Source organism: Etheostoma spectabile, chromosome 6 (genome assembly GCF_008692095.1).
Source record: "Etheostoma spectabile isolate EspeVRDwgs_2016 chromosome 6, UIUC_Espe_1.0, whole genome shotgun sequence".
Lineage (NCBI taxonomy): Eukaryota > Metazoa > Chordata > Actinopteri > Perciformes > Percidae > Etheostoma > Etheostoma spectabile.
This window is the reverse complement of record NC_045738.1, coordinates 5,969,827-5,994,632: the sequence shown is the minus strand read 5'-3', so window position 1 is coordinate 5,994,632 and position 24,806 is coordinate 5,969,827. Positions and strand designations below refer to the sequence as shown.

The following is a 24,806-nucleotide window of genomic DNA, read 5'->3' as shown; positions in this document are numbered from 1 at the left end:
TTTCGGCTCAAGAAAAGTTAGATATGCGTCACGGTATCCAGCTCTTCTATATTCATCATCTAAACCCTTTCATTATACCTTTTTATCTTATCTTCCTGTAATACTTAAAATTGATTTTGTATTGTTAGATTTAGAACAATTGGCTGGTCTCCATTATTGAAATAATTGTAGCCTACTTTACTTTTTTTAGTGTTTGTTTGTATGTACATTTTGATGTCTCGTCTCATATGTTTTTCAAGTGAACATTATGTATTTAAAGTGTAGAAAAGAAAAATTCAACGCGTCACGTGATTAAAGATCCCGGAAATACAATGTTCGGTGACGCAATGCTTTTACGGTTTTAACGGAAGTAGGCTACAGCAGAGCTATAATAATACAGTAATAAAGAGCGTGCATTTGTTGCTGCTATCATTGTTTCTGAACCCAAGAGTCGTTGGTCCAAAGCTAAGCCGTCGATCTGGCGACAACACCAGCGTTTATTTAAATTCATGGACAAAGACAAGTGTGGCGACAATGTGAGTAGGCGACCCCGTTGTTTAAATATAATAAAGTATTTTATTATTACAAGAGGAACCAGTTTTTTTTAGCTAAAGTAATGAAAGTGTGTAACTCCCTGTCAACGAATTGTTAAGTAGCCTAACCTGGACTTTTGGTTATTCATACACCAAATGTATTCAGACCTCTATTCCCTGTACCTCCTGCAGCGTGCCCAGTGCTCCTGGATGGACATGCACCAGTTCATTGGTGACCTTATCACATCTGGAAACGCCTTAAAGGATCAGCCAGATGTGCTGAACGCAGCATGGGGCGTAGCTGGTGGTGGTGAGGTTCTGCGGTTCAAAGGGGGTTCACTTGAACCTCGACCTGCCCGGGACAAGACTGAGGCAGAGGCAGGCCGACGGGTGCAGCCTGGGGCACCACAGAGGAAGGGAGAGGCTAGGAGAGAAGGTAAGAGCTCAAAATAAGGCTGGTCCAGTCATTTTATTGCATTAATTTTATTGTAATTCATATTTATTCTATGTCTAGATGTGCACAATGCCTGCACCTGCCCTGGCTGCCCTTACTCCACGTCTTCAACTTCCCTTGAGACGTTAAAACCCAGACAGCCTCTGTCCTTGCCCCCACGCTTGGATGCAGTATGCCACCCCAAGGACCTTAGCAGTACTGCTCCAATAAGTCTCAGCATGTGCTTACCGGACACCACTGAACCAAGCAGCACCACATCTGAGCTGGAGAACAGGGGGTCCAGCCGACCGCAGAGGGAGGACACAGACAGAGGGACTCAGAAACCAGACCAGACTCCCACTTCCAGAGCGTCCTCAGGCTCATTGTCCCACCTCTCCATGTTTCCCTGCTTGTGTTGCCATCGCAGCCTTCAAACCTGCACCCAGCTACTGAGCCACCAGGAAGGCACAGACTCCCCGTTTTCTCACACCCATCATTTTCATCACCACCGCTGTCCCATAGCGTCTTGTTTGTCCTGCCCTCAGCTTGCCCGCTCTCATGCTCCGCAGCTCTCTGGCCCTTTTCCCTGCCTGCCTTGCCAGCGCTCCTTTCCTACCTGTACCCAGGTCTGCCACCACCAGCACGGACAAACCCCCCCTCAGCAACAAGAGGGAAGCAGTAGGGCATCTACGACCATGCTGTCGCTCCATCCCTGTATGCACTGCTCTGCCTCTTTTTCCAGACCGTCCCAGTTGCTGCAGCACCAGCGCTCTGAGCACGCTCACAAACCAGCCGGCTTCCTCTGCACAGAGTGCGGCAGGGCGTTTAACTCGCACAGCAATCTCCGCATCCACCTCAATGTGCACAGTGGTGCCCGGCCCTACTCGTGCTCTGACTGCGGGAAGAGATTTAGCCAATCGGGGGCTCTGAAGATCCACAGGCGGATTCACACAGGTGAAAGGCCATATTCATGTGGATTTTGCGGCAGGGGGTTCCCCCACCTGGCAGGGGTCCGGGCCCATCAGAGGACCCACACAGGAGAGAAGCCCTACTGCTGTAGTCAGTGTGGCAAATGCTTCACCCAGTCAGGAGCTCTTAAGATCCATATGCACATCCACACAGGGGAGAGGCCCTTCATCTGCAGATTCTGTGAGAAGGGCTTTTCCAACCGCTCCGGGATCCGCTTCCACTACCGGACAGTCCACGGGATTGCCCCTGATCACGGAGAAGCTGGAGCTGGGGACGCGTATCGGGGACCAGCAGGCCGTGGTTATTCACCTGGGCGTCCCAGGACTTATCCTCCAGCCAGCGTTGGGCTAAACTCACCCAACAATACAGAGAGCGATTTGCACACAGCTACAAATTCCAGAGAGGGTTCTGTGTCGATCGCTGCTCATCACAAATCTCAGTCAGAGGGAGCAAGCCCAGGCAGCAACAGAGAGGGACTTCTGTATGCATGTGAAGACTGTGGCCTGCGTTTTAAGGACGCTCCGTCCCGGAACAGACATCAGACTCTGATGCACTACTCCTTTGAGGGAGGAGAGGAGGAGGAGGGGCAGAGGAAAGAGTCGGGGACCAACAAGGGGGCTCGCGATAACAACGCGGTTTGATTTCATGTTGTTCATAAACAACATCAAAACACCAGAGTAAATCATGTTTAAAAACCAGTGTTGAAATAATGTGTGTAATATATTCTGTAGTTAGGTATTGGTCTTTTCAATTTGATATAGCACTCAACTTTTTGAGCCATTATATTATTATGTAGACTTAAATGACAATGACAAATTTGTAAGAAGAGATTCTGTGTGTTATATTCATTAGCTTAATCATGGCAGATTTTTGATTTGATAGAAGTTTATACTTGATTGACATTTTTCTATTAATGAGGTATCCTGCTGCCTGTTTGTGCAGGTCCGTCACTGCTACAGGCTTCTTGCTTCTGCAATCACACACCGGGCCAACTCCTAAAGTTTTTAATACAGTTGTTTTATTGTGCCTTATTCAGCAGTGAGCGAATTCATCGCTAAATGTGACACCACAAAACTTGTGAAAGCATTTCTAGCAATGAAATTACATAATTGAGGGTCTTTTGGAAACATTTTTAGACATAATGGAGAACTACCACTCCCACCTAACCCTCATTATATACATGTACAATTTTCTGTCCTCTTTATTTTCAAGTATGAAAAACATCAGTCATATTAGTTTATTTATGTTAAGTTCTTTAGTGATTTAATTTTAATTTGTATTTTCCATACAACAATAAATCCATTGGACGTCCCAAGGCATAGACAATTAAGTGAAAGTATGGAATACAGAGTTAGGTAGATTTAAGTTGTTGTACAGTAGCTGAAGCCTAACAAATAACAAGGCCACGTACTGGAATCATTTTAATGTTTAAGGTTTTGTGTCCTGTTCAAGGACATGCGGTATGTTCAATGACCGGGGCTTTTGTCTGTGTAGATGAAAGTCCTCCATCCTAGTCACGGCGCAACCTCGCCTGTTGTGCCTTTCTGTGTTATATTACACATTTTTTAAAAATCCGTAAACTATGTATGGATAACAATTATCTGAGGAGTGACAACCAGCAGACAAATAATCACACAATCCGATAAAGTTAAAAGCTCAAGAGAGCCACCTAGTGGTTACACATAGCTATAGCAACAATATCCACCACTTACAGTGTACCATTTATAAATGTTTTTTTAAACAAAACATGTTGAAATTCTACATTGTGAATATGTTTTGTTTTGTGAGCATAAGTGACATATTTAATCCACTTTTTTTTGCATTAATCTGTTAAATACAATGAAGCATACATTGCTGTATGTGTTTTCTGAAAGTGCAGCTTGTGATTAAACATTTCATCTGAGACACAACTGAACTTGCATTCACTCTGTGCATCACAGGATACTTCCGCTGTACAATTACATACTTTCTGGAAGGCGATATTTGTGTCCATATGGCTCTCGGATTATTGTGCAATGAGTTGTGTATGCCCTCATATATGCGCCGTGATCCATAGTGACTTCTCAACTTTGGGTGCATCACTCACTGGGAGTTCAGTTCTGTCAGCATTAGTACTCTAGTATGGACAACACTGTCCAGCTTCGTGTCCACTTGAGACCCCCCCCCCACCCACAAGTGGGCCTCTGGTCACACACACATTTTAGCTCAGGAGTCTATTTTTCTTTCTCTGTGTCTGAGCTTGCTGTGTTCACAAAGGCTCCTCATAAGTGTGCTTCTGTAGTAAAGAGTCCGATGACTTGGGCTCAGCATAGACCACACTGACCGGCCGGGGGCCATTGACATGTAGTGCAGGAGTGCAGTAGCCATTGGAAAGCATCCTGTGTGCGGGACAGTCATAAGGAGTGTGGCTGGATGTTGTCCTGGTACCAGCGGTGGGTGCTGGTACAGGGGGTCCATGTGTATTGCTGTGACTGATCCCTGTCAAAGTCGGTAGGCTGGACTCTGAGGGCTGCTCACTGAAGGGAGTGGCGTACTCAGGTTCTGGAGGAAGAGGCTCGGCATATTCTGGCAGGTTGCCAGGAGTGTCATAATGGTTGAAGGTGAAGGGGGTGGTGTAGCCCTCATCTGAGGATGGTCTGAATGTTGACCCAACCTTTTGTCCTATCGTTGCAACAGCAGGCTCTGCATAGTCTGAAAGGGAAAAAAAAACAGTATGAGATTGTATTTCTATTCATCTGAGATGCAAAAAACATTGGCATTTTCACTGATACCCATGCCAATCAAAAACCTGATCAGTTTCAGCATGGCCAGTGGTACGGTAATTTCTGTAGGCACTGTCAGCTCTGAGCAGTTGCTAGACAACCAGAGGAGACTTCAGGAAGTTACTTGTCCCAAGCATGAAATAGTCTGGTTACATAACCCGGGTGGTGAATAGTGGCTTCTATTATTCCGGTTCTTAGGATTGAATAAACAAGAAATACTGTGTTAATTAGAGGGCTTTGGAGGTGCTGGTCGGTGTAGATGTTGTTACCGTTGACTACAGCCATGCTAGCTGTTTCCCTTTGTTTCCTGTCTTTGTGCTAGGCTAAGCTAGTAGCTGCAGCCATATACGTAACTGTCTCCAAGACACAACAAGTACAACTTGTAATTTCCCCACTGGGGACCAATAAACAGTATAAATTATTAAAAAAATTATTAATTGTTATTAAAAAATATATATTAAACTTGTCAAAATATAATGTAGACAAGGCTCTCCTGCAAAAATACCTTATTCTTAGTGTGTTTCCCCGTAAATAAAAGTTTCATATAACTGTCAAACTAAACTGGATTTAAGTATAATCTACAAAAGCATTTACTTACCTTAAAGTACTTTTAAAAATACTTTTCTATTCTAAACTCAAGGTTCATTTATTTAGCTATTCCTAAGCCTCGGAATAGTTATGTAAGTGAACCTGGGGCTTGAAAGTTTTTCAAAGTACAGGTCTTTATGAACATATAATGCACATTTCAAACAGGCATGCCAGAAAAGAGTATAACCTTTGAGTTCTACTGTATATCTTTAAGCCTGTTTCAAATGCATAAGATAGGGTTAGGATCAGCCTATATGGAAAGGAAACATCAGGCATTTTAAAAGCTTTAAAACATATTGGTGAATCCCCACTACATTAGGCCAATGTTGAGTCCCTGCATTAGATGCTTGGCCACTAACAATGTCTCCTTTAACCACAGGGACGGGGGCTGACAGCGCTGCCCTCGGATCCGACCAGACCCTACTCTCCCCAAGCAGAAGAGGCTGTGGTGTGGGAGGCCTAGACCTTACACAAGAGCCCACAGGGAGCCTCCGAGCCACAGCTATTTTAATTAGACAGGCTTTAGTGAGGGCTATGATTGTCTTAGATTTGACCCTCTGCCCTGTTTATCACTGGACCAGGGAAGGGCCCCCTTGCTGGGGGAGGGGGAGGGGCAAGCAAAAGGGGGAACTGGCGGTGGTGGTGGGGCTGAGCGCTCTTTATCAAGCTCCAATTAAAGGGTCTCTTTCAGAGAGGCTCCGTGGACCAAAGAAAGGAATGTTTATACTGCGTCTGGGCAATGGGCTGAGCCAAGGGAAAGAATGGACAGCCCGTGGAGAGAGCTGTTTGCCTGTCAGACCTGGCGTGAGCCCCTCAAACTGACCACTGAAGCCAGAGACTGTTAGAGCAGGAAAGATGGAGGGGAGAAGGCAGAGCTCACAACTTGAGATTACAGTAAACTCTGAATAGGCAATGAAAGGACAAGCAAAAGGGCAGGCGCTGATAACAACAGTGGTAATACCGAGGCACAGCAGTGCTTTCTGTTGAAAAAGTAAAACGTGTTTCCATGAATTCTCACCATTAAGAGGAGGGCTAGGTAGAGCATCATGGACATTTCGCTCCAGAGGGTAAGAGATAAGCTCCGATTGTGGACAGGAGAGACTCTTTGCCTGGAAACTCTGACTACCTGCTTGACACACAAACACACTGAGTCAGAGGCTTTTTATCAGAAGATCAAAAAATAGTGGGAAATGTTAAAAGAGCACTTGACTTACTTGTGGTTAAGGAGTACTTCATTTGGGAATCTTTTTTCCTACATGGAGAAGGAGATGAACGCAAAGAATGATGTACATACTAGATTAGTCAATTAGTCAGTCAACAAAAAAAATCTAAATAACTGATAAGTTGTTTCAGTCATTTTTCAGGCACAACTACTTTAAAAATGACGATTAATTGCTAAAATACTAATGAACCAATAATAAAAATTATCATCCATCTCAGTTTCATGAATAAAACAAAAGCTTTTAATGTACAGTGACAGTACTCCATGTGTTATAAATCCATTCAAATCAGCGTGTGTGCAAACTGTACTTGAAAATAATTAAATTCTGAAATGCTCAACAGTATTAAAATACAGTACCTTCTCTTCCACCAGACTCCAGCCAACAAACAACTGCCGCACATTATCAGCCCCAGGACCACTCCCACTGCCACCATTACTGGCTGACTGGAGCCTACAGGAACATACGTGTCTGAGTAAGTAAACCGTTGTATGAGGGCGAGGCAGGAATGCAGTTTATTGCAATGTACACACCGTTAAGTGTGAATATATAACAATGTTTTTACTGATCTGAAATGTGTTCTTCCTTAAATAGACTGGCATTAATTCCTATTGTACACACATTAAATGACAAAGCTATGCAAGTACACACTCAGTCTTGTCTCCACTAACACTGGGCCCTCTGTGGAGGAAGGTGGAGTGGGGCTGGGCCGTGGGGTGTCCATGTTAACATTGATGGATGGAGATTCTGTTGGACCAGTAGGACAGGGCATCATAATATCAGGGGTACAGACATGAACACACTGCTAGACAGATCATGTAAACAGAGATATGTTGATTCTTGATAAGTAGTAGTAGTAGTAGTAGTAGTAGTAGTAGTAGTAGTAGTAGTAGTAGTAGTAGTAGTGAAATCACCCACCAGCGGCTGAGCGGGACCTTGGTGTTACCTTGGCAACAGGACAGCCCAGGACTTGCACCTGAGCTAAAGCTCGGCCATGCCATCTGAGTGGCTGTAGCCGGACAAACCGAGCCACCACTGGAGGGAATAAGCTGTTGAGAACCCTGAGGTGGCCATCAGTATAGGCCTGAAATACCTGGGAACCATGACAACCAAATTACAGAGGGACACCAGGAAACCTTGTATAGACTATGTCCTCTAGACTATGGAAAAAAATCCTAATCCCAATTATTTTAGACTATATTGAAATCACAACTATTTAACACAATCTCATTGACTCTTGGTAAGATGTTGCAATTATTGAATTAAAAAAAAATTAAAAAAGTTAAACAGTGACGTGAAAACACTTTGAACTTTGAAATTTCCTTTAAAGTGCTCATATTAAGATCACTTTCAGGTTATTAATTGTATTTCAAGGTTATATCAAAATAGGTTTACATGGTTTAATTAAAAAAAAACAAAAAACATATTTTTGTTGTACTGCTGCAGCTCCTCTTTTCACCCTGTGTGTTGAGCTCTCTGGTTTAGCTACAGACTTCTATCACTCTTCTGTTCCATTTTTGTTGGGAGTCGCACATGTGCAGTAGCTAGGTAAGAACTACTAGCTAGTCAGAAGCAGAGTATGAGGGTGTGCCACGCTAGCAGCTAGGCGAGCATCATAACGCGTGTTACAAAGTGGCACACGTTCATCAAGGAAGTAAAGGCCGGACTACAACAGAGCTGTTTGGAGCAGTTTGTGAACAGTGTTTTCTCTGTCCCTTCGGGGTAGACTTTAAGCTTTTTCACTTTGTAAACTTATAATGTGCACAAAAAGGACATATAACACAATAAAGGAAAGGGGAAAAGCCAAAAAGCATAATATGACCACTTTAATACTTTTCCTGTTTACTTGTAAAATGCAATGTACAAAATGATCGTTTTTCTCAATTACTCTTGTTGTTGTGATCTTAAGTAGCCAAAATCGTAATCACAATTACAAATTTGATTAATTGCACAGCCCTAGTTTAGACTCAGTTGACACATAAAAATGAGTACCACCAAGTGAACATCAGTGAGCATGGTGCAATGCGTACCTTTTTTTCTCTGCTGAGAGCACCTTTGTATAGCTTCCAAGCTTTTCTGTCCTTGCTGAAGAAAAGACTGTAGGATTCTATGTAGTACTCGTTTGATACTGTTGTTATTATTCCTGAAAAAACAGAGTGCAACATTTTTTTTTAGTTCACCATATGTAACACACTGTGGACAATAAAATACAAAAAAACAATTTTACACAAAGTCTGATGACAATTGTAAATAAATCCCACTAAAAGACCAAATGTGTTGGAACTTTTTTTCTTTCTTTTTGACTTCTATACCCAGTCTGTGGCCCAAGCTCATTGGTTTCAACTGAAGATCTAAATCTTCATTTTTTTCAGTTTCATTTTTTTAAAAGGTTCAATAATTTGTTTCTTAAAATGAACTGCAGTAAAATAGTGCATTTGTTGCGGACTATTTTCAGTGGTGAAATAATACACTTTGGTGTGCTAACGAGTATTTCTGGCAGGACGGCGTAGGTATGACTGACTAAAAATGAATTACTGCGGCCACATTCATCTTAATTAGGGAACAGGTCAGCCAGTGCGTGAGTGGGACTTGTTGACATGTTTTTTGAAAACATTTTGGAGGTCAATGGCACCAAGGAATAACCTACTGTATATCAGACTTTGGATACACACAAAATACTATTCAGTGGCATAAATTCATTGTTGGTTTGGCCATTTTATTTTTGCATATTTGTTGACATTGTTATTATCAGAGTTATCCTTTAAACAGCTTTATTAGAGTATATTAAAATGTTTTTAAATAAGCATATTTTATACACAAATTCTAATTTGAAATTGTTTACCTGTGATAGTGCTTCGATCACTTATCCCCAGCTCCACCCACGGGTTTAGATCATTAGCGTCTGCTGCCCAGGGTAGGAACTGATGGCTAGAATCCATATTTCTGGAGGACCAGAACATTGTGTACTCCTGACTGTTTTCATCCCGGAAAGATGAAGCATTTAAACCAGAAACACTCAGGATGTTGTTGCATTCTGTTTGGGGAATGCAGAGTGTTTTATATACTGCAACATTAGACACTTTACTACAAAGCATGTATACCGGTACTTTACTGCAGAACTTTCTTTTGCCATTTAAAAAAAAAAGGGGTCAAAGAAATGTCTTGAGCAATGAACAGCAGGAATGTAAATAAAGTCTTAATTTTAGTAAAAGGGTTAAAACATGCAAAAACAATGGGTGTGCTGTGCTCACAACAAGTAATAAATGTCATGTCTTGCTCATACCTTGGCTGAAGAGCAGCTTCTTTTCTGATAATGATCCCCTGTCAAAACAGGAGAGTTAAAAAGGGCGGTGCATCTATATATATATATATATATATATATATATATATATATATATATATATATATACACACACACACACACATCAAATATAATCTCATTTTGAACTTTATGACATAGGGGCCCAATCCCAAAGTCCGGACTCACAGACTTTGGTGCGCGTTCTTGCAAAATTCAGAAGGGCTTAGGGTTGTCCCAATGTCGAATTTCAAAGGCGTGGGGGTTTGAGTACACACTTACCGAGCCTTTTCCGTGAGTCTGCATTGATGCAGACTTCACCAAAGGGAATTACCCACAGTTCAAAGCATTGTGACATTTACCGCGGAGACCATTGGGAAATCCGGAAATTACAAAGGTAAACAACAGCACGACACACGCCAATGGAACGGACCTGTTGTCCATCTTGTAAAACAAGTGTTTGGAAAAATTTGGAATCAGGCAGCCATCTCCTGTGCCTTGGTCGTGTGGAAAGCAACAAACTTTGTTATTAAACGTCGCCAAGTTAACATGTGATCTTGTGAAGTGCTGTCCTAATCCCATTTATACCTATCTGAGCCCATGTTACCTCACACACTCACTCACTTAGCACCTGGGATCAATTAAGTCTGTGAGTCTTCAGTCCTTAGTCCTCAGGGCTCACTTTGGGATTGGACCAGTGTGATCCTTTATTATGACTTCAATAACAGCAGACGCACATTTTTGAAAGGATTCCATTGGCAAAAGTGGATTCATAGAGTGTAAGACTTCTCCCACGGTTCACAGTGACACGGCCTCCCAGACTATCAGATGCAGCTCCTGCATGGACTGCAGACTTGCACAGGACTGAGGTCTGTAGCAGAGGGGGACACATGGAGCCCTTTCAGACATGAAGGCAGTGAATCTCTTGTGCTTTTAATTTTAAAATAATACAGCTTGAAATGACATGTGGATTACTTACATCTCTGTAACCCTGTTCAGAGTTTCCCCAAACATCCCCTGTGATATCCTTACATCCAGCAGGGCAGTACACACTGAGAAACAGCAGAATAATCCATGAGAAACACTCACTCTTCAACTGAAACAGAATCTATTATGGGAAATGTGGAGGTCAACCACTTACCTCAAAAGCTGCAAGCTAGAATGAGATCCTCGTTGTAAACAAGAAATGAGACCTGCAACAGCAAAACAGACAGAGATGTAATTAAATCAACACTCTTGAGGACTAGTTCAAACTTTCCTAAATATGTATTGGTGGACTAAAATACTATGGTGTGGGACCCAGTAACTCAGGCTTACATAATAATCAACCGCACACAAACAGATTCTGTGTGAGAGGGGTCTAGCATGCTCTACGTGTGCTATATTAGGGGATGAGCGCTCATCGCTGTTGATGTGAGTAAGCCCTTTGTTACTGTCAAAGTTCACGAGTACAGTGGATGGGCCTCGTGTGATCACAATTAACAGACAGTGGCTTGTATGTCTGAACACGGGCTTAGCTCCAGACACTGACGGATTTCATAAACAGCTCCAGTAAAAAACAGGAAACTATGATACATACTGTACAGTATGTATTACTTCATCCAGACAAAAGGAAATTATCTCTAAATATAGACTAGCATTCAGACCAAACAAGTCCACATGGTTATTTAAATGATACACAGGAAGAACTTGTCTCCTTTTCTATTTGAATCGATACGATACAGAAACATTCAAACATTTTGTTGTACATGTTACAATCTGCTGTTACATTGGTAGAGGGAGTTAAAATACTTGGACTTTATAACCACTAGATCAAAAGCCTCTGGGTTGCAACAAACACACAATGGTAGTGGGCTTGCAGTGGTTAACACGCTGATGAAGAGAAGGGGGAGGGAAAAAGAAATCCAGCCACTGAAAGCAACAGACTGAAGCCTGAGGGCCTCACTCCATTGAGCCTAAGAGAAGGAGTCCAAGCAAAGACGCCAGAGCAAAGATAGCGATGGAGGATGAATGCCAATAAGAAGTGACTCACAGCGCGCGCACACACACGCACGCACGCACACGCACTCTTTAACACACAATGCACAAGTACAAATATTCACACAGACATTGGTGTTAAAATCACACCCGTGTTAACTTGTAAATGAGCAAATTAGAGAAATTCAATTCAAACTACAAATCAGGCATTTGTAAAGCTGAGCTGTGTGCTCTGCATGCATAACTGCGGCAGTAATAACGGCACAACAGTGTAACCACAGACGTTAGAGGTAATAAACAACTTTTGTATACTGATTTTAACGATGTAAGCACTTCACAAATAACAATCAAAGGTCTTACCTGGATACTGGTCTGTGGCATAGGACAGTAGAAACCCTCGTCCAGAGCGGTGTGGGCCTGACCTAAAGGTTATTGTCACTTCATTGCTTTTAAATGTCACATTGTTGAGTGATGTATCAAGCTTCCCACACACTGGACCTGTGGACCCGCAGACCATTTGTAAAAGCACATTAACACAAATACTTTGTTGTTCCCAATACCGTAATGTATACAGACCCAAACAGCATAACACATGCTCATATAGTGAAATAGTGTCAGTCCCTTCGTCAGCATTTATCAACAAATGAAGATGATTGAAGTCAGTCCACTAGTTTGTTTCCCATGACGCCAACTGTATAGTGAACAGCAAAGCCATGTAGACTGCATGTAAAAACACCTCCCCAGCAGAGAAAATTACATAAAATCGTGAGCCAGGTTCTGAGGATTCCGATAATAAACCCAAATGGCAGCCTAACCAAACTATTTCTATCTCCCAAATCTCTCATCCTTCATTTTGGTGTCTTGTCAAATTTGTATGCCCTCAAGACACGACTTGATACACCTGGTTGGGGAACGTGCATGTGTCTGTTACGAAACTGGGTTCGCCTCTTTTGTCAATGTGCCAAAGGAATGGCGTCCCCTGCGTGTATTCCACAATCATGGCTGAGAGAACGTCAGTAATGACATGGAACATAAAAAAAATCCATCAGCGGTGAACAAGCTTACCCAGACTGGGTATCCCGCTCTTGTCTGTGATCACAAGAGAACCATTCCTGCAGCCTGGGCTGCTCTCAATGTCAAAATCCCCAAAGAGCAGTCGCAGCGTTTGGCCCTCTGGCACTCGAAGCCTCCACTTACACCAGGTGTTACTGGGGTAGGTGCCTGGATAGTTTGGAGAGGCCAATGTGCCAGACTCTGTGCCCAGCAGTGTATGTCCACAGCCATTACCTGAAATAACAGTACAATAAGGAGGCTGTGATGGGAAAATCCAACATTAAAACATGTTTAGGGACAGTTTCATTCCAAAATTAGATGCCAACCACTTGCCAACGGATAGTGTTTAAATGTTTATGTTTTATGTTAAACACTTTCAATTTTTTAGCCATTTTAAGTTTTTGCGGAGCAAAAAAATAAAGGTTATTAGTGTTTTAAGTTAAATCATTAATGTAACTTGTTATAGTGTACAAGGGCTGCTTGTGTCTATGTATTTATTATGGATTAATCCTATTTTCTTAATAAATCATTTGGTTATTTAAAATGTCCTTATAGCACAATTTTTAATCATTTATTGACGCTGCTTGTTTTGTCCGACCAACAATTCAAAACCCTAAGTGGTTCAGTTGAATGTTATAGAAGACTAAAGAAACCAGCAAATATTCACATTTCTCAAGCTGAAAGTAGTGAATTATTAGCATTTTTTCTTATACTTATTAGATAACTTAAAAACAATTAACCAATTATCAAAGGTTTTGCCTATTAATCCTCTGTTTATCGACTGATTACTGACCAACAAGAAATATTTATTTCTCACACAGCTGATGGTTATCAAAGCATTTTATAAAAAGAAGTTTCACTTCCAAAGCGTCTGTGCCAAGCAAAGAGCTATACGCTGAGTGCCCCAAGCTTAAAAAAAGCTAAAATCACATAACCGCAGACAGCTTTGCCATTTATTCTCAAACTAGAGACACAGAATATTAAGCGCTTTGTTAATGCACCATTTTGGAACAGATGAGTAATAAGTCTGTTCTGAACATGCAGAACAGACCAGGGCATGTTTATACTCTTCTGATCATAACACAACTGTCTGTCATGAGACAAATTATGTTAGGTTTGGCGCTATATAAATAAAACAGAATTGACTTTAAGAGAAAAGGCCAGAAAATTGAAAATGTCTGTACTTTTTATTTATTTATGCATTACTTTCCTTATGAACACTGTTTTTCTTGAATGTTGATTCATTACATCCTCTGACCTGCGGTTGCCGTGACTAACATTTGAACTGGAACGGCAAATATTTAGATCCTCTTACATCCCCGTGGGTCACAGAAAATAAATGACTCAATTCCTACAGTGGTCATACAGAGATAAGTGCTGTGGGGGCGGCAGGCAGGCTCAAAATCTAACCCAAAAATGTCAAGTAATGATGTGTTCCAAGAATGGTCAAAACTTGAAAAAGGCACCAGGGTCCATGTAAGCCTACGCATCATCCCTGTCCTTGTCTTCCTTATAAGGCTCCTGGACATTTGTTGAGGGGAAACAGGAGGATAACCTTCCACTCACCCTGTGTCACACACATCCTGCATCACACCAGCCGTTCCCCTACTTCCCGACAGCTCTTCAGCTCCTGATACCATAAACCTTTGGATGTTATTGCCCCTCCTCAAGTCCCCAAAGGATACCCTGGAAATGCCACAGTCACATACTGTAACCGTGGGCAACAGAGCACGGATCTGTCACTTTCCGGTGGGAGGCCACAGAGGCTGCAATGCTGGGGGAAGTTCTGGGTGGCCGGTAATCTCTCCCTGCTCACTGAACTTTTTCACCTACAGTCTGTTTCTAGTTTCATACAGAAAGGATATGTGTTTGGCCTGTTCTGACCAGTTTAGAAAATTTTGGAGGCGAATTAAAGAAGTCAACCTGGGTGGCAGGATAGCAGAAACTCAATCAAAAGCAGCCTGTTGTTTTTCCACTTGAGGCTTTGTTGACAGGTCTTTACAGGTCCACACTAGCAGACAGGATGTTCACCTAGGCTACCTGTCACTATATTGCCTTAACCTGTCTTGTGTGTCAATCACAACGTTACACTGCCATGGCTAAAAGGTTTCCCCCATTCTCTGGCCCCACCAAAGCTCTTTGCACATACTTGAGAAAGCAAAAGGTGATTCAGAATAAGTTATTGACCCTGGACTTAATCAGCTTCCGATGTGAGGAAACCAAAAGCTACAGAGACAGACAAATATCAACAGTAAGATTTGTGGTATGGCTGAATGTTATAGTCTACGGGGCAGGTAACTGCTTTTCTATTTGGGTGTGTGTATGTATGATCACTGTGATTTATACTGCATATAGACGTGTCTGCTGTTCTGAAAAAGAAAGAAAAAAAACCTGTGGGAAAGGTAAGCTGCTGGGATCAGTAGGTAAACATGCACTAGGGAAGAGTATGTAAAGAATGCTACCATGACCTCAAATGGCCGACCTTTGCGCCTACTTCAATTTAAAATACAGAATTTTGCCACTGACCTAAGCACATAGTCAGTATGGGGACTAATGTAAGTGTATCATACCGTAAAAGTGAATTGACAGCAGAACATATTAAAACCGTTAGGACTTGGGCATTACACAATACAAGCCTATGCAATGGTGACAGTTAGCGTAATAGCAGCTGATGTATATTTGAGTTAACGACAGTAGCACGTTTGTATGGTAATGCCTAGGTTAGATAGGATGCATAGGTTGTGGCTTTTAAACTATGCCACTATAACGTTACCATTAAATTCCAATACACTAGCAATTAATTAGTGATTAGCTATTCATGACCAGAAGTAGTAACAGTAGTAACGTTAACGTTAGTAACAACAGCTAACAATTGATGTTTTAAATAGTCTCGCGTCACAATTCTGTATCTGGTCAAAAGCGTTAAAAAAATAGGTTTCTCTTACCCTCCTGACCGTGAACACCTACGGAACAGACGCTTAAAGTGATCCAGAAACCGGTAATAAGAGACTTCACAGCATTCCGGATGTTTTCACACTTTGCGAGCATGATTTCCAGAGCTCCAGAAAAAGTAAGGTGCAAGCCCCGATGGCTCGAGCTTCTGGCCTCAGTAAAAAGTTAAAGTAAAACTGGGACAAGGTACTGGATATTTACTATTGGCCACGAGACGAAAACTCGACCTCTCATTGGTTCTCCGTGAGTGTCAATCAAATACTCCCAAGCATTCCATTCCCAAATAGGGACGGGCTGATCTTAGACCAGCTGTGGGCAGTAATACTTATATTTCATAAATACCGGTAAATGAAAAAGGGACAAGTTGCTTTCAAAAGTCATTGTGGGTAAACTAAGATTTTCTATACCGTCTCTTGTAAAAACAACATTTTGAAATGTCATGTTTTTCTGTTGAAAAAGGCTATACATTGTCTGTGTAACTTGTTGGCACGCCTACATTACTTTACACTAAAGTGCAAAGCCTGCCACCTCCTGGTGAAATACAGGCAACAACAAAAACACGCAACAGCATTGAACAGCGTTTATTGCACGACTAACCAAAAAGATACGGCCACCACATAAGTAGCCACTGAATTAACGTTTTGTTTTTGAGTCTAAGTAAAACCTACGGGGGAAGCGTCCTTTAAAAATACATTTAGACGACTTCCTTTGGATTGAAAAACACGTTTTGAAGCTTGAAATCTTTCAGCATTCACGGTGCCATGGCTCAGTGCTCAGATGTAGTTTAAACCAATCAGTGCGCTTGCACATGCGAGCAGTTTGACCGATTTACACATCGCGTGCGAACTAACCGCTTCTCGTGACAGCGGGACAGATGCTTCTCAGGCAAATGCTGCCTTCACTGCAGGAAGTGTAACAAAGCAGCACGGCGCATGCTCTTGTGCCTTACTCACAAGCAAGAGGATGAACTATCCCCAGCTGTAAAACGGTAAGTAAAACTACCAAAATATGCTTTAAAGTAGCAGGCAGTGTTTCAGTGTTTTAGTATAGACTCTGTGGGTTGTTGTGCACACTCTCTGGGACGGGGGCGCGCGCCGTCTCACCGTTGTTTGCCGGGGTGTGCGTGCTGCCGCACCAACAGACGTCAGTTTGAGTGGGTGAAGGAGGGTGAGAAAGGCACGCAACTGTCCGTGTAGGAGTTGGTGATCCAACAAGGGCTACTTGAGTTAGTGTGGAACATAATGTTGATAAATGTATAGTCTGCCTTTCACTGCATGAAAATGTTGTTTACCATGGACAGACCGTTTGGTTATTTCTCGTCCATTTCCCTCTATGCTATGACATTGTCGCCCAGTGTATCTTACGCCTCAGGTGCTGCATGTGTAGAATATTATCTACATAATTATGTCCATAATCAATAATCAATAATCATACTAGAAATAATGCAGTCACAGTTTATTTATTATTCTGTAACTGTTTACCGGGGAGGGAGTTTACATTTCTTTTTCACCCTAATTCCTAATGACCTTTAAACCAAAACTGTCCAGTGGACACTATATGCCTTTGACCAAAATTAGTTTATTATTTCTCAACACCTACATTTCCAGTAATTATTTACCTTATACTTTATAATTTAACTGTAACCTTTTCAGAAATGGTATAGAATGTAACCATGTAGCTACTTAATAACAATTCAGCAGACACAAAGAAATAACTTTTATTTGATGATTTGCCTAATATGACTTGTTTACAGCATACTGAAGATTGGGCTATATCTATTCAAGAGGTCTTTTATTGGTACCATACTTACAAGAAAAGTGGCCTAAATGAATCAAAGTTGGAACACAGTACTGATAAGATTTGATTTGAGAATTTCACTCTGTATAAATAAATTATATTAATAAATAAATAAAAATAAGTATATAATTTTTTTACAATTATGGCCTTATAAATCCAGGTTTTAGTCAAAACTGTAAACTGTCGTCGCATCATCTAGTATAATATTTATGTGCATTCTCAACAGCAACATAGAAAGCAAGTCCTGCCCGTGTGAGGATTATGTTATTTTAATTCCAGTATGATTACAATTGCATGCCAGAAAAGACTGTTGGGTGAAGCTTTCATTGACCTGTATATGCATTAAATAGTATCACTGCATGCGTGTGTGTGTGTGTGTGAGTGATCAGGATGTTAACATGCATGCTTGGCCTTCTCTGCGTGCAGCTCTGTGGGGAGGGGTGATGGCGGGTGCTGAGGCCGCGGTGTCTTCAGGGGATCTCATGACAGTGAAGGAAGAGGAAGGGGAGTCCAGTAGCAACAGCTATAAGTCTGAAGTCATCCTGCACCTGCAGCCCATCCCACATGGGTAACATTGTTGACATCATTAAAGGGCCAGTAGATGTGTTGGATTTGCTGTGTGACACAATAGAGAGGCAATTGTAAACGAATAGATAGATTTGTATAAAAGTATAGACAGGTTTTTATCATGACGATAGTTTATCTCCTAACCAAATCTTATGACGTTATTCAACATGACTGCTGTTCATATTCAGTGCAGGCTTAAGTCAATGAATACAACAGTAAGCTATGTGGAGAAAAGGAAAACCACTGACATTTCAAGAAGGGTAGATATGCAGTAACTAATCACATATTTTGCTGTTAAATTCAGAACTAGTCCACTATCAGTTTGCATTAAATTTTTATTGTGTTAAACATGCTAATTCTGTTGCACTCTGCAGGTTAAATGATGACATTGCTAACACTGGCACTACAGTTTTGGCCATAGAGACACATCATGGTATGTGACATTTTCCCTTCACTGCTGACATTAAACTACAACAGGAATTCCTGTAAATGCTGTGCATGAAGCAACCACTTTGTTGATACAGTATACTTAATTATACTTTGATTAATGAACATATTGCTTTGCATATTGGTGCAAGTGGTTGTGTTTTTGGCTTGTGATTGTTAGAAGACAGTAAAGCAGAAGGAGAGGAGATTGAGTATGGCTACCCCATCACCTGCGGAGACAGAAGAGCTGTGCTACTATTTAAGAAGTTTGTTTGCCCTGGAATCAACGTCAGATGTGTCAAAGTAAGTTCACTTAACTTGTTAACTCAACCAGACGTGATTACTATTACATTTTCATATATGTCTTATTCCTTTTCTCCACATACTATAAAAAAAAACATACGTTGTGTTATCTTCTTCTTTTACAGTTCAACGACCAGCTCATCAGTCCCAAGCAGTTTGTACATCTGGCAGGAAAAGCCACTCTGAAGGACTGGAAAAGGGCCATCAGACTGGGAGGGGTAATGCTCAGGTAGACTTGTGAAAATGAAACATAAACACTATGTTTTTCTGTCCTCTTCCTCATAGCTGATGACTGATGCTAACTGTAAATCTGCATGCCCTTTAATTACTTGGTTGCATTGGGGTTAAAGTGTCAGACTTGAAACACCTCAGTCTAATGAAGTCAACCGCATATCTCATTCATATAATTTGCACTTGCATCAGGTCTGTCTGCGTTGGGGTTTGCCAGCGCATTCCAGAGGTAGTCGGTAAGCAGCGGTATTACAATGGCAGGATCAAATAACTTGGAAGAAAGCTGCTGACTGAAACTCACCCCTTTATCATGTACGCACTTGTTCTCAGTGTTACTGTGAGCCAATATACCGACTCAATAGACAATATCTGCTCTTTTCACCTTTATTCCTCCAGAGGTCAGATTAATGGGCTTTGTGTCAAACGAACTTCTGGAAAGCTATTGAGATTGTTCAACAATCTTAATCCACACTTTTCTTGGATACTCTGTAGTGTTCCTTTAACCTACCTCTTCCCCCCCCCCCCCCCCCCCCCCCCCCCCGCAGGAAAATGATGGACTCCGGCCAGATAGATTTCTACCAGCATGACACCGTGTGCAGCAACACCTGCCGCAGCACTAAATTTGATGTGCTCAACAACAGCACGCGGCTTCCTCCGGGGACCTCAGTGCAGCCGCGCCCGTCATGTCTGGCTCTTGACCTGGTTGGAGGACAGGTGCCTCCCCTGACAGGTAGATTTCAGTTGGCATTTGCCGTTTGATGTTTTTTTTCTCCCACATATGCTTGGGCTGCTGTTTTCATGATTATATGATATGATTGAGACGATGGAGAAAAAAAACATCTGAAGCCATCTGGATATGATTTAAAGTAATTTCTGACACAAGCTGTCGGAGCTCAAGGACAATAAAGAATTAGGAAATTACCTGAACATTAAAAGCTGTCAGATACCTTTTCATAAACAAACTTGTTTCTCTACTGAGAAAGCACTGCACAGAAACAAATATAACAATAATAATAATAAAAACAATGGGATTTCCTTGGCAGTATTCCTCCTGCTTACTCAGATTCAAGGGAAATATGAGATGCACTCTATGTACAGTATATCCCTTTTGTGGTCATTCAGGAGAGGGTGGGCATGATGCAGTAGAGATAGAGGAGCCTTTGGAGGAGAAGTGCAATGCAACGGCAGAGTGGAGCCCTGGTCCAGCCCGGGAAGTAAATCACACAACAACCAACGGCCATGCTGCGAAGAGAAAGAGAGCTGACACACCTGGTAAATATGAAAACGTATACGTGGGTGCTTGTTAAACAGGATGAGGAAGAGATTTGAATTGACTGACTGTCAAATATATTGACTTTTAAGGCTGAAGCAACCTTTTTTTGACAAAACCAAGGAAATAAGAGCGCTCTTTATACATCAGCCTTATTTAGCATTCATCACGTAATATGTGATACTTGCACAATATGCTACACAGCAGGAAACTACTCACCTGCTGTGCTCCACTGTGACTTTTATAGGAAACGCCACATGTTCTGTTTAAAAGCTTTTTGTATCCGGTAGTTTACTGCAGTTTTGTATTGGCACATCATGTTATAACCTCCACTGTATAAACTCATGGAAGTTGCGTCTACTTCTGGTATTAACCACTTTGTCAGCTGAAGGGCAATGTCCTAGAGGTAAATTTGGAAAGGTTATAAGATACCTCTCGCTGTACTACAGGAGGAGACACAGGTTCAGCCCAGTGACCTTTAGTCCTCCAGGCTGTACCTTCGTAAGCCATGTCCTTTAAAAAGAGGCGGCAATTAATGTGCAACTGTGTATCTTGGTGGATAAAAATGTTAACTGGTGAGGAAAAGACACTCGGATTCATCATTGCATGAATAATAAATGAAAATTTGCGTAAGAACCAAGTGATAACTGTGCATATTAACATCCCACTACCTGCAGTCGGTCTGTCCATGGTGTCTCGCCTCCTGCAGCCTCACACCTCTGATACATGGAGCCAACAAAACCTCTGAATCTGCAGTTGTGGGATGTTCTGCCATTCCTAGCAGACTGACCTTAAAAAGTTGCTGACCACTAACAGGCAGAGCCACATCCCATTATATTACCATTGACGGCATGTGACATTTCCAAATGCGGCTTTCTCTTGCAGGGGCCTAATCTTTGATTTAAGGGCTTTTAAAGGTGACCTGATTAGGCATTATTCCACCTGGACTACTGTAGGTAAAATAGCCTCAAGTGATCATTTGTGTGAATGGCAAATTGAGGTACTGTGTGTCACAAAACTCTCAAGAAATAAACTTGCTCCTCTATCTCCAGAAATGTGCTTCTTTCCATTAGTGTACTGCTCCGACATGGAAAAATACATGAATTTAGCTTCAGATAGCTGTAAATGGGATTTAGAATATTTTCTGTGGGTATAGTGCATTTATCTTGACAGACATTTTAGCTAAGGTGAGAGTGGGCATATTTCTTTCAAGATAAGGTATCAAAGCCCCTCTGATATTTTATCACTCTAATATACTCATCTTCTATCTGGCTCAGTTTTGTACAGATCCCGAGTAATTTTTCAGTCTCCCTCCAATCTGTTCTGTCCTCCTTCCTCGTCTCTTTCTTACCCATTTTCCTGCTCTTTCCTCTCTACCTCTGTCACCCATTTAACATCATCTCTCTGCTGCACCTCTCCCATTTCCTCTGTATTGTTATATCTTTTTTTTCATTGTTTCTCCAACCCTGACACTTCTTTCTATGTTTGCCCTACTCAATTTATTACGCTTTTTCAAACCTTTTACTACTCAAATCTCCATTCCAGACATTTCTCTGCCTCCATACTCCTTCTCATTTATCTCACATTTCTGATGTAATTTGCTTTGCTTTTTGTTCCCATTGTGTCCCATCTCTTTTACCTTCCAACTCTACAGCTCACATAGGAATGCCTTTGCTTTCTCACACATACACAAATCACCTCTATGATGCCACTTTAGCTTATTTCTCTGAGACACTTTGTCATGTTTTCCCCACATATCATAATAATGTCCCACCAAATTGACCTTCTCTAGATGGAGTACTGAGCCTGTGGAAGGGTGTGGCAGACTCGGGGCTGATGGCCGAGGTTCTGTCCAGTCTCCAGACTGAATTATTAGCCACTCTTAAAGGAGTGGAGGTTCGCAGTGGGAAGGCCAACCTGCAGGAGACGGGTGAGTTCCAACGGTGGGACCCGGCTAACCACATGACTGTGAAAAGAATTACTCTGTCAGTCAAGTAAAAAAAAATGTAAATCAAATTTTACAATGATTTTTAATAAAGGCTCCAGCAGCCAGATCTAGTTTGAGGAAATTCATGGACATTGATTAAAAAAAGGGGTGAAAAGTGGTTTAGAAATGATGTGGACAATAGTTTCAATTATTCAAGCCATGTAGCTGACTCTTGATAATTTTGTTTTGTTAGATGCCGTCATGCTTAATTCCCTGTGTAAGATGTTTGGCCTTTTAGACTCAGTGAAGCAAGCTCTGGACCTGAAGCGCAGCCAAGATGAAGAGAACAAACTCCATAACAATGTTAATGGTGAGAAAGCTGTTGATGCAACGCACGGTACATACAGTGATATCTCAGTTGATTATATCAACTAACATGCAATTTTCCCTTAGTGCCGGATGAGATGTTGGAGGAGCGGAGGACGCAGGGTTCTGATAAACGTATCTCCTGCAAAACTCTGCACTTGAAACACCTACGACTTCACAACCCGTCAAACAGCCGGACCCACAACTTGCTGTCTCCCGTCAAAACAAGCCCAGTGATCCAGCCTCTCTCTGCTACCGGTTTATCTGCTGCAGCTTACGCTCAGCTCACAATCAACCCTCAGCTCTTCACCCTTTTCCCTGGCTCCAATGGCCTGCACCACCATGCCGGAGCTGGCAAGATGGACAGGGACAGCCATAAAGCCCAGCTGGAGAGGGAGAATGAGCTCGGTGAGACAGGGAACCAGGACAAGCTTTGCAGGCTGGGACAGGAGGGCGTGGAGGGCGAGGTCACGTCAGGGATCCACAAAGAGACTGTACAGAGGACTGTTAAGTTTGAAGAAGACCATTACCGTAGAATCGAGGAGGTAGAGGAGACGGAGGGCTTGCATGATATTGAAAAGGTGGATTTAGGAAAAAAGGCGTCAAAGAAACATAAAAGTAAGTGAGGGAGAAAGAGGCTCCCAAAAGAATGCTGGACTAAGTGAGGGAATGTGCCTGAAACCCGAAGACTGAACGTTACTTTTTTTTCTTGGATTCTCATATCTATACTGTGGTTACTGTTGCCATGTTACAGGCACATATTTTTTTCTTGCATTGAGACATATGAGAAGAGCATTTTGGACATGCATTTCTAACATAGAGCTAAAATGATTCATTGATTAGCAGACTGACAGAAAAGGAATTATTTTGATAATTAGTTGAATTAGAATAAGTTGTTATCTAAGTAAAAATTCCAAAATTGGGGTTTTAACTGTTGGTTGAACAAAATAGAAAATATTTAGCAATATGAAGCCATCACTTTGTGTTCCGGGAATTTGCAATGGACTTTTTTTTTTCTTTTCTTTTTTGTTTTACTATTTCTGATATGTTATAGACTAAAGTGGATTAATCTGCAATACATAATCAGCAGTTTAATTGATCAAGAAGTAATGGTTAGTTGTAGCCCTAAAACAAAGAAATCTATCTTGTCTATTGAATATAGTATATTAGGAACAATACTCTGTAAGTGTTTCTAAATGAAAGTCAGATAAATACAATATTAAGGTTCTATTTTTGATATTTGATGATAATATTTTCCCTCGTCTAAAAGTAATTTGCTGGTCTTTGCGACACATTATTCCTCATACTTTTATATTTAGTTTATACTACTATTTGTAATTTAATATTTTGTGAGTTACACTTGTGTGTTGAATTTTAGATTATTTGGATTTTGTGAAATATATCTCACTCAGGCTTGTATTTTGGCCCTTGTCACATTGCCTAAGACCTGCCTAAGATCTATGCACCCAGCATTCCCTGTCTGAAGATCAAATTCTTCTTCATTTGTGACAGTGAAAGCTGTTTATAAAGTAAGTATTGTGACTGTTCATGCTGTTGATTTATGCAGAATTTTACTAGATAACACTAAATACATACAACATTGTCTGTCTGTCTGTCTGTCTATCTATCTATCTGTCTGTCTGTCTATCTATCTATCTATCTATCTATCTATCTATCTATCTATCTATCTATCTATCTATCTATCTATCTATCTATCTATCACAGGGGAGAAAACTGCTGTGCTGCGGTTTCACCTGAAAAGCACGTCGGATTTGTGGTCAAACAACAGTCACAGATGTCAAACAGTCATTTTCTACGGTTGAAATACATTTTTGTGATATGATGTTTGGTGTGTGGCTGGTAGTGCACCATGGTTTTTACTTGCATTTACTTTTGAAGCACTGCATGCAAAGTGATAGACAGTGATAGTTTGATAACCACCCTTTGACAACTTCCCTCAGAACTAATAATATGTTATTATAAATTCATGCATTTCACTGACTGTGCAGATGCAGGTGTTTGTTATGGGGTCATGAGTGGCAGGGGATGAAATACTCGATAAAATGTCTTTTATCGTAGTGCAGCTGTCAGCATCATGTGGATGCCAGTCCTGTTGTTGGATTGGAACAGTGTTTTGCAACATCCTGTTTGATTT

The 24,806-nt window shown here is 41.5% G+C and overlaps 3 protein-coding genes across 7 annotated transcripts; 2 read left to right on the top strand and 1 right to left on the bottom strand.

Moving 5' to 3' along the window:
- Positions 1-233: 233 nt before the first annotated feature.
- Positions 234-3,822, top strand: LOC116691022 (oocyte zinc finger protein XlCOF6). Its single transcript, XM_032518329.1, has 3 exons — positions 234-515; positions 705-948; positions 1,027-3,822. Exons 1-3 carry the CDS (start codon positions 489-491, stop codon positions 2,553-2,555), a joined length of 1,800 nt encoding a protein of 599 aa, XP_032374220.1. The 5' UTR covers positions 234-488; the 3' UTR covers positions 2,556-3,822.
- On the bottom strand, positions 3,726-15,956 carry si:dkey-34d22.1 (discoidin, CUB and LCCL domain-containing protein 1). 4 transcript variants are annotated; one of them, XM_032518318.1, is made up of 15 exons: positions 15,758-15,956; positions 12,825-13,046; positions 12,120-12,257; positions 10,924-10,975; positions 10,762-10,834; positions 10,520-10,653; positions 9,768-9,805; positions 9,327-9,518; positions 8,515-8,627; positions 7,403-7,577; positions 7,136-7,231; positions 6,844-6,955; positions 6,479-6,516; positions 6,283-6,393; positions 3,726-4,605 (listed from the first exon to the last, which is right to left on the bottom strand). In XM_032518318.1, the coding sequence occupies exons 1-15, from the start codon at positions 15,858-15,860 to the stop codon at positions 4,163-4,165; spliced, it is 2,040 nt and encodes a 679-aa protein (XP_032374209.1). In that variant the 5' UTR covers positions 15,861-15,956; the 3' UTR covers positions 3,726-4,162. The 4 variants fall into 4 exon arrangements, with proteins under 4 accessions (XP_032374209.1, XP_032374210.1, XP_032374211.1 ...); XM_032518319.1 differs by having other exon boundaries at positions 6,283-6,390; positions 15,758-15,952; XM_032518320.1 differs by having other exon boundaries at positions 4,163-4,605; positions 6,844-6,937; positions 15,758-15,953.
- A 326-nt stretch (positions 15,957-16,282) lies between these two features.
- On the top strand, positions 16,283-24,180 carry LOC116691030 (glucocorticoid modulatory element-binding protein 1). 2 transcript variants are annotated; one of them, XM_032518341.1, is made up of 10 exons: positions 16,283-16,752; positions 17,988-18,129; positions 18,503-18,561; positions 18,739-18,857; positions 18,983-19,086; positions 19,634-19,818; positions 20,211-20,360; positions 22,151-22,288; positions 22,539-22,655; positions 22,739-24,180. In XM_032518341.1, the coding sequence occupies exons 2-10, from the start codon at positions 18,005-18,007 to the stop codon at positions 23,275-23,277; spliced, it is 1,536 nt and encodes a 511-aa protein (XP_032374232.1). In that variant the 5' UTR covers positions 16,283-16,752; positions 17,988-18,004; the 3' UTR covers positions 23,278-24,180. The 2 variants fall into 2 exon arrangements, with proteins under 2 accessions (XP_032374232.1, XP_032374231.1); XM_032518340.1 differs by having other exon boundaries at positions 18,736-18,857.
- The last annotated feature ends 626 nt before the right edge of the window (positions 24,181-24,806 follow it).

Bases quoted from the DNA above. Each gene is read 5' to 3' on its own strand.
- LOC116691022 (XM_032518329.1), top strand. From the start codon at position 489: ATGGACAAAGACAAGTGTGGCGACAAT. The intron at 516-704 runs GTGAGTAGGCGA...TACCTCCTGCAG, and splicing joins AAGACAAGTGTGGCGACAAT to CGTGCCCAGTGCTCCTGGAT. The intron at 949-1,026 runs GTAAGAGCTCAA...TTCTATGTCTAG, and splicing joins GGGAGAGGCTAGGAGAGAAG to ATGTGCACAATGCCTGCACC.
- si:dkey-34d22.1 (XM_032518318.1), bottom strand. From the start codon at position 15,860: ATGCTCGCAAAGTGTGAAAACATCCGGAATGCTGTGAAGTCTCTTATT. The intron at 10,654-10,761 runs GTAAGTAATCCA...CCTCTGCTACAG, and splicing joins CTGAACAGGGTTACAGAGAT to ACCTCAGTCCTGTGCAAGTC. The intron at 9,806-10,519 runs GTGCGTCTGCTG...CTGTTTTGACAG, and splicing joins AATGGAATCCTTTCAAAAAT to GGGATCATTATCAGAAAAGA.
- LOC116691030 (XM_032518340.1), top strand. From the start codon at position 18,005: ATGGCGGGTGCTGAGGCCGCGGTGTCTTCAGGGGATCTCATGACAGTG. The intron at 20,361-22,150 runs GTAAATATGAAA...GACCTTCTCTAG, and splicing joins AAAGAGAGCTGACACACCTG to ATGGAGTACTGAGCCTGTGG. The intron at 22,289-22,538 runs GTGAGTTCCAAC...TTGTTTTGTTAG, and splicing joins GGCCAACCTGCAGGAGACGG to ATGCCGTCATGCTTAATTCC.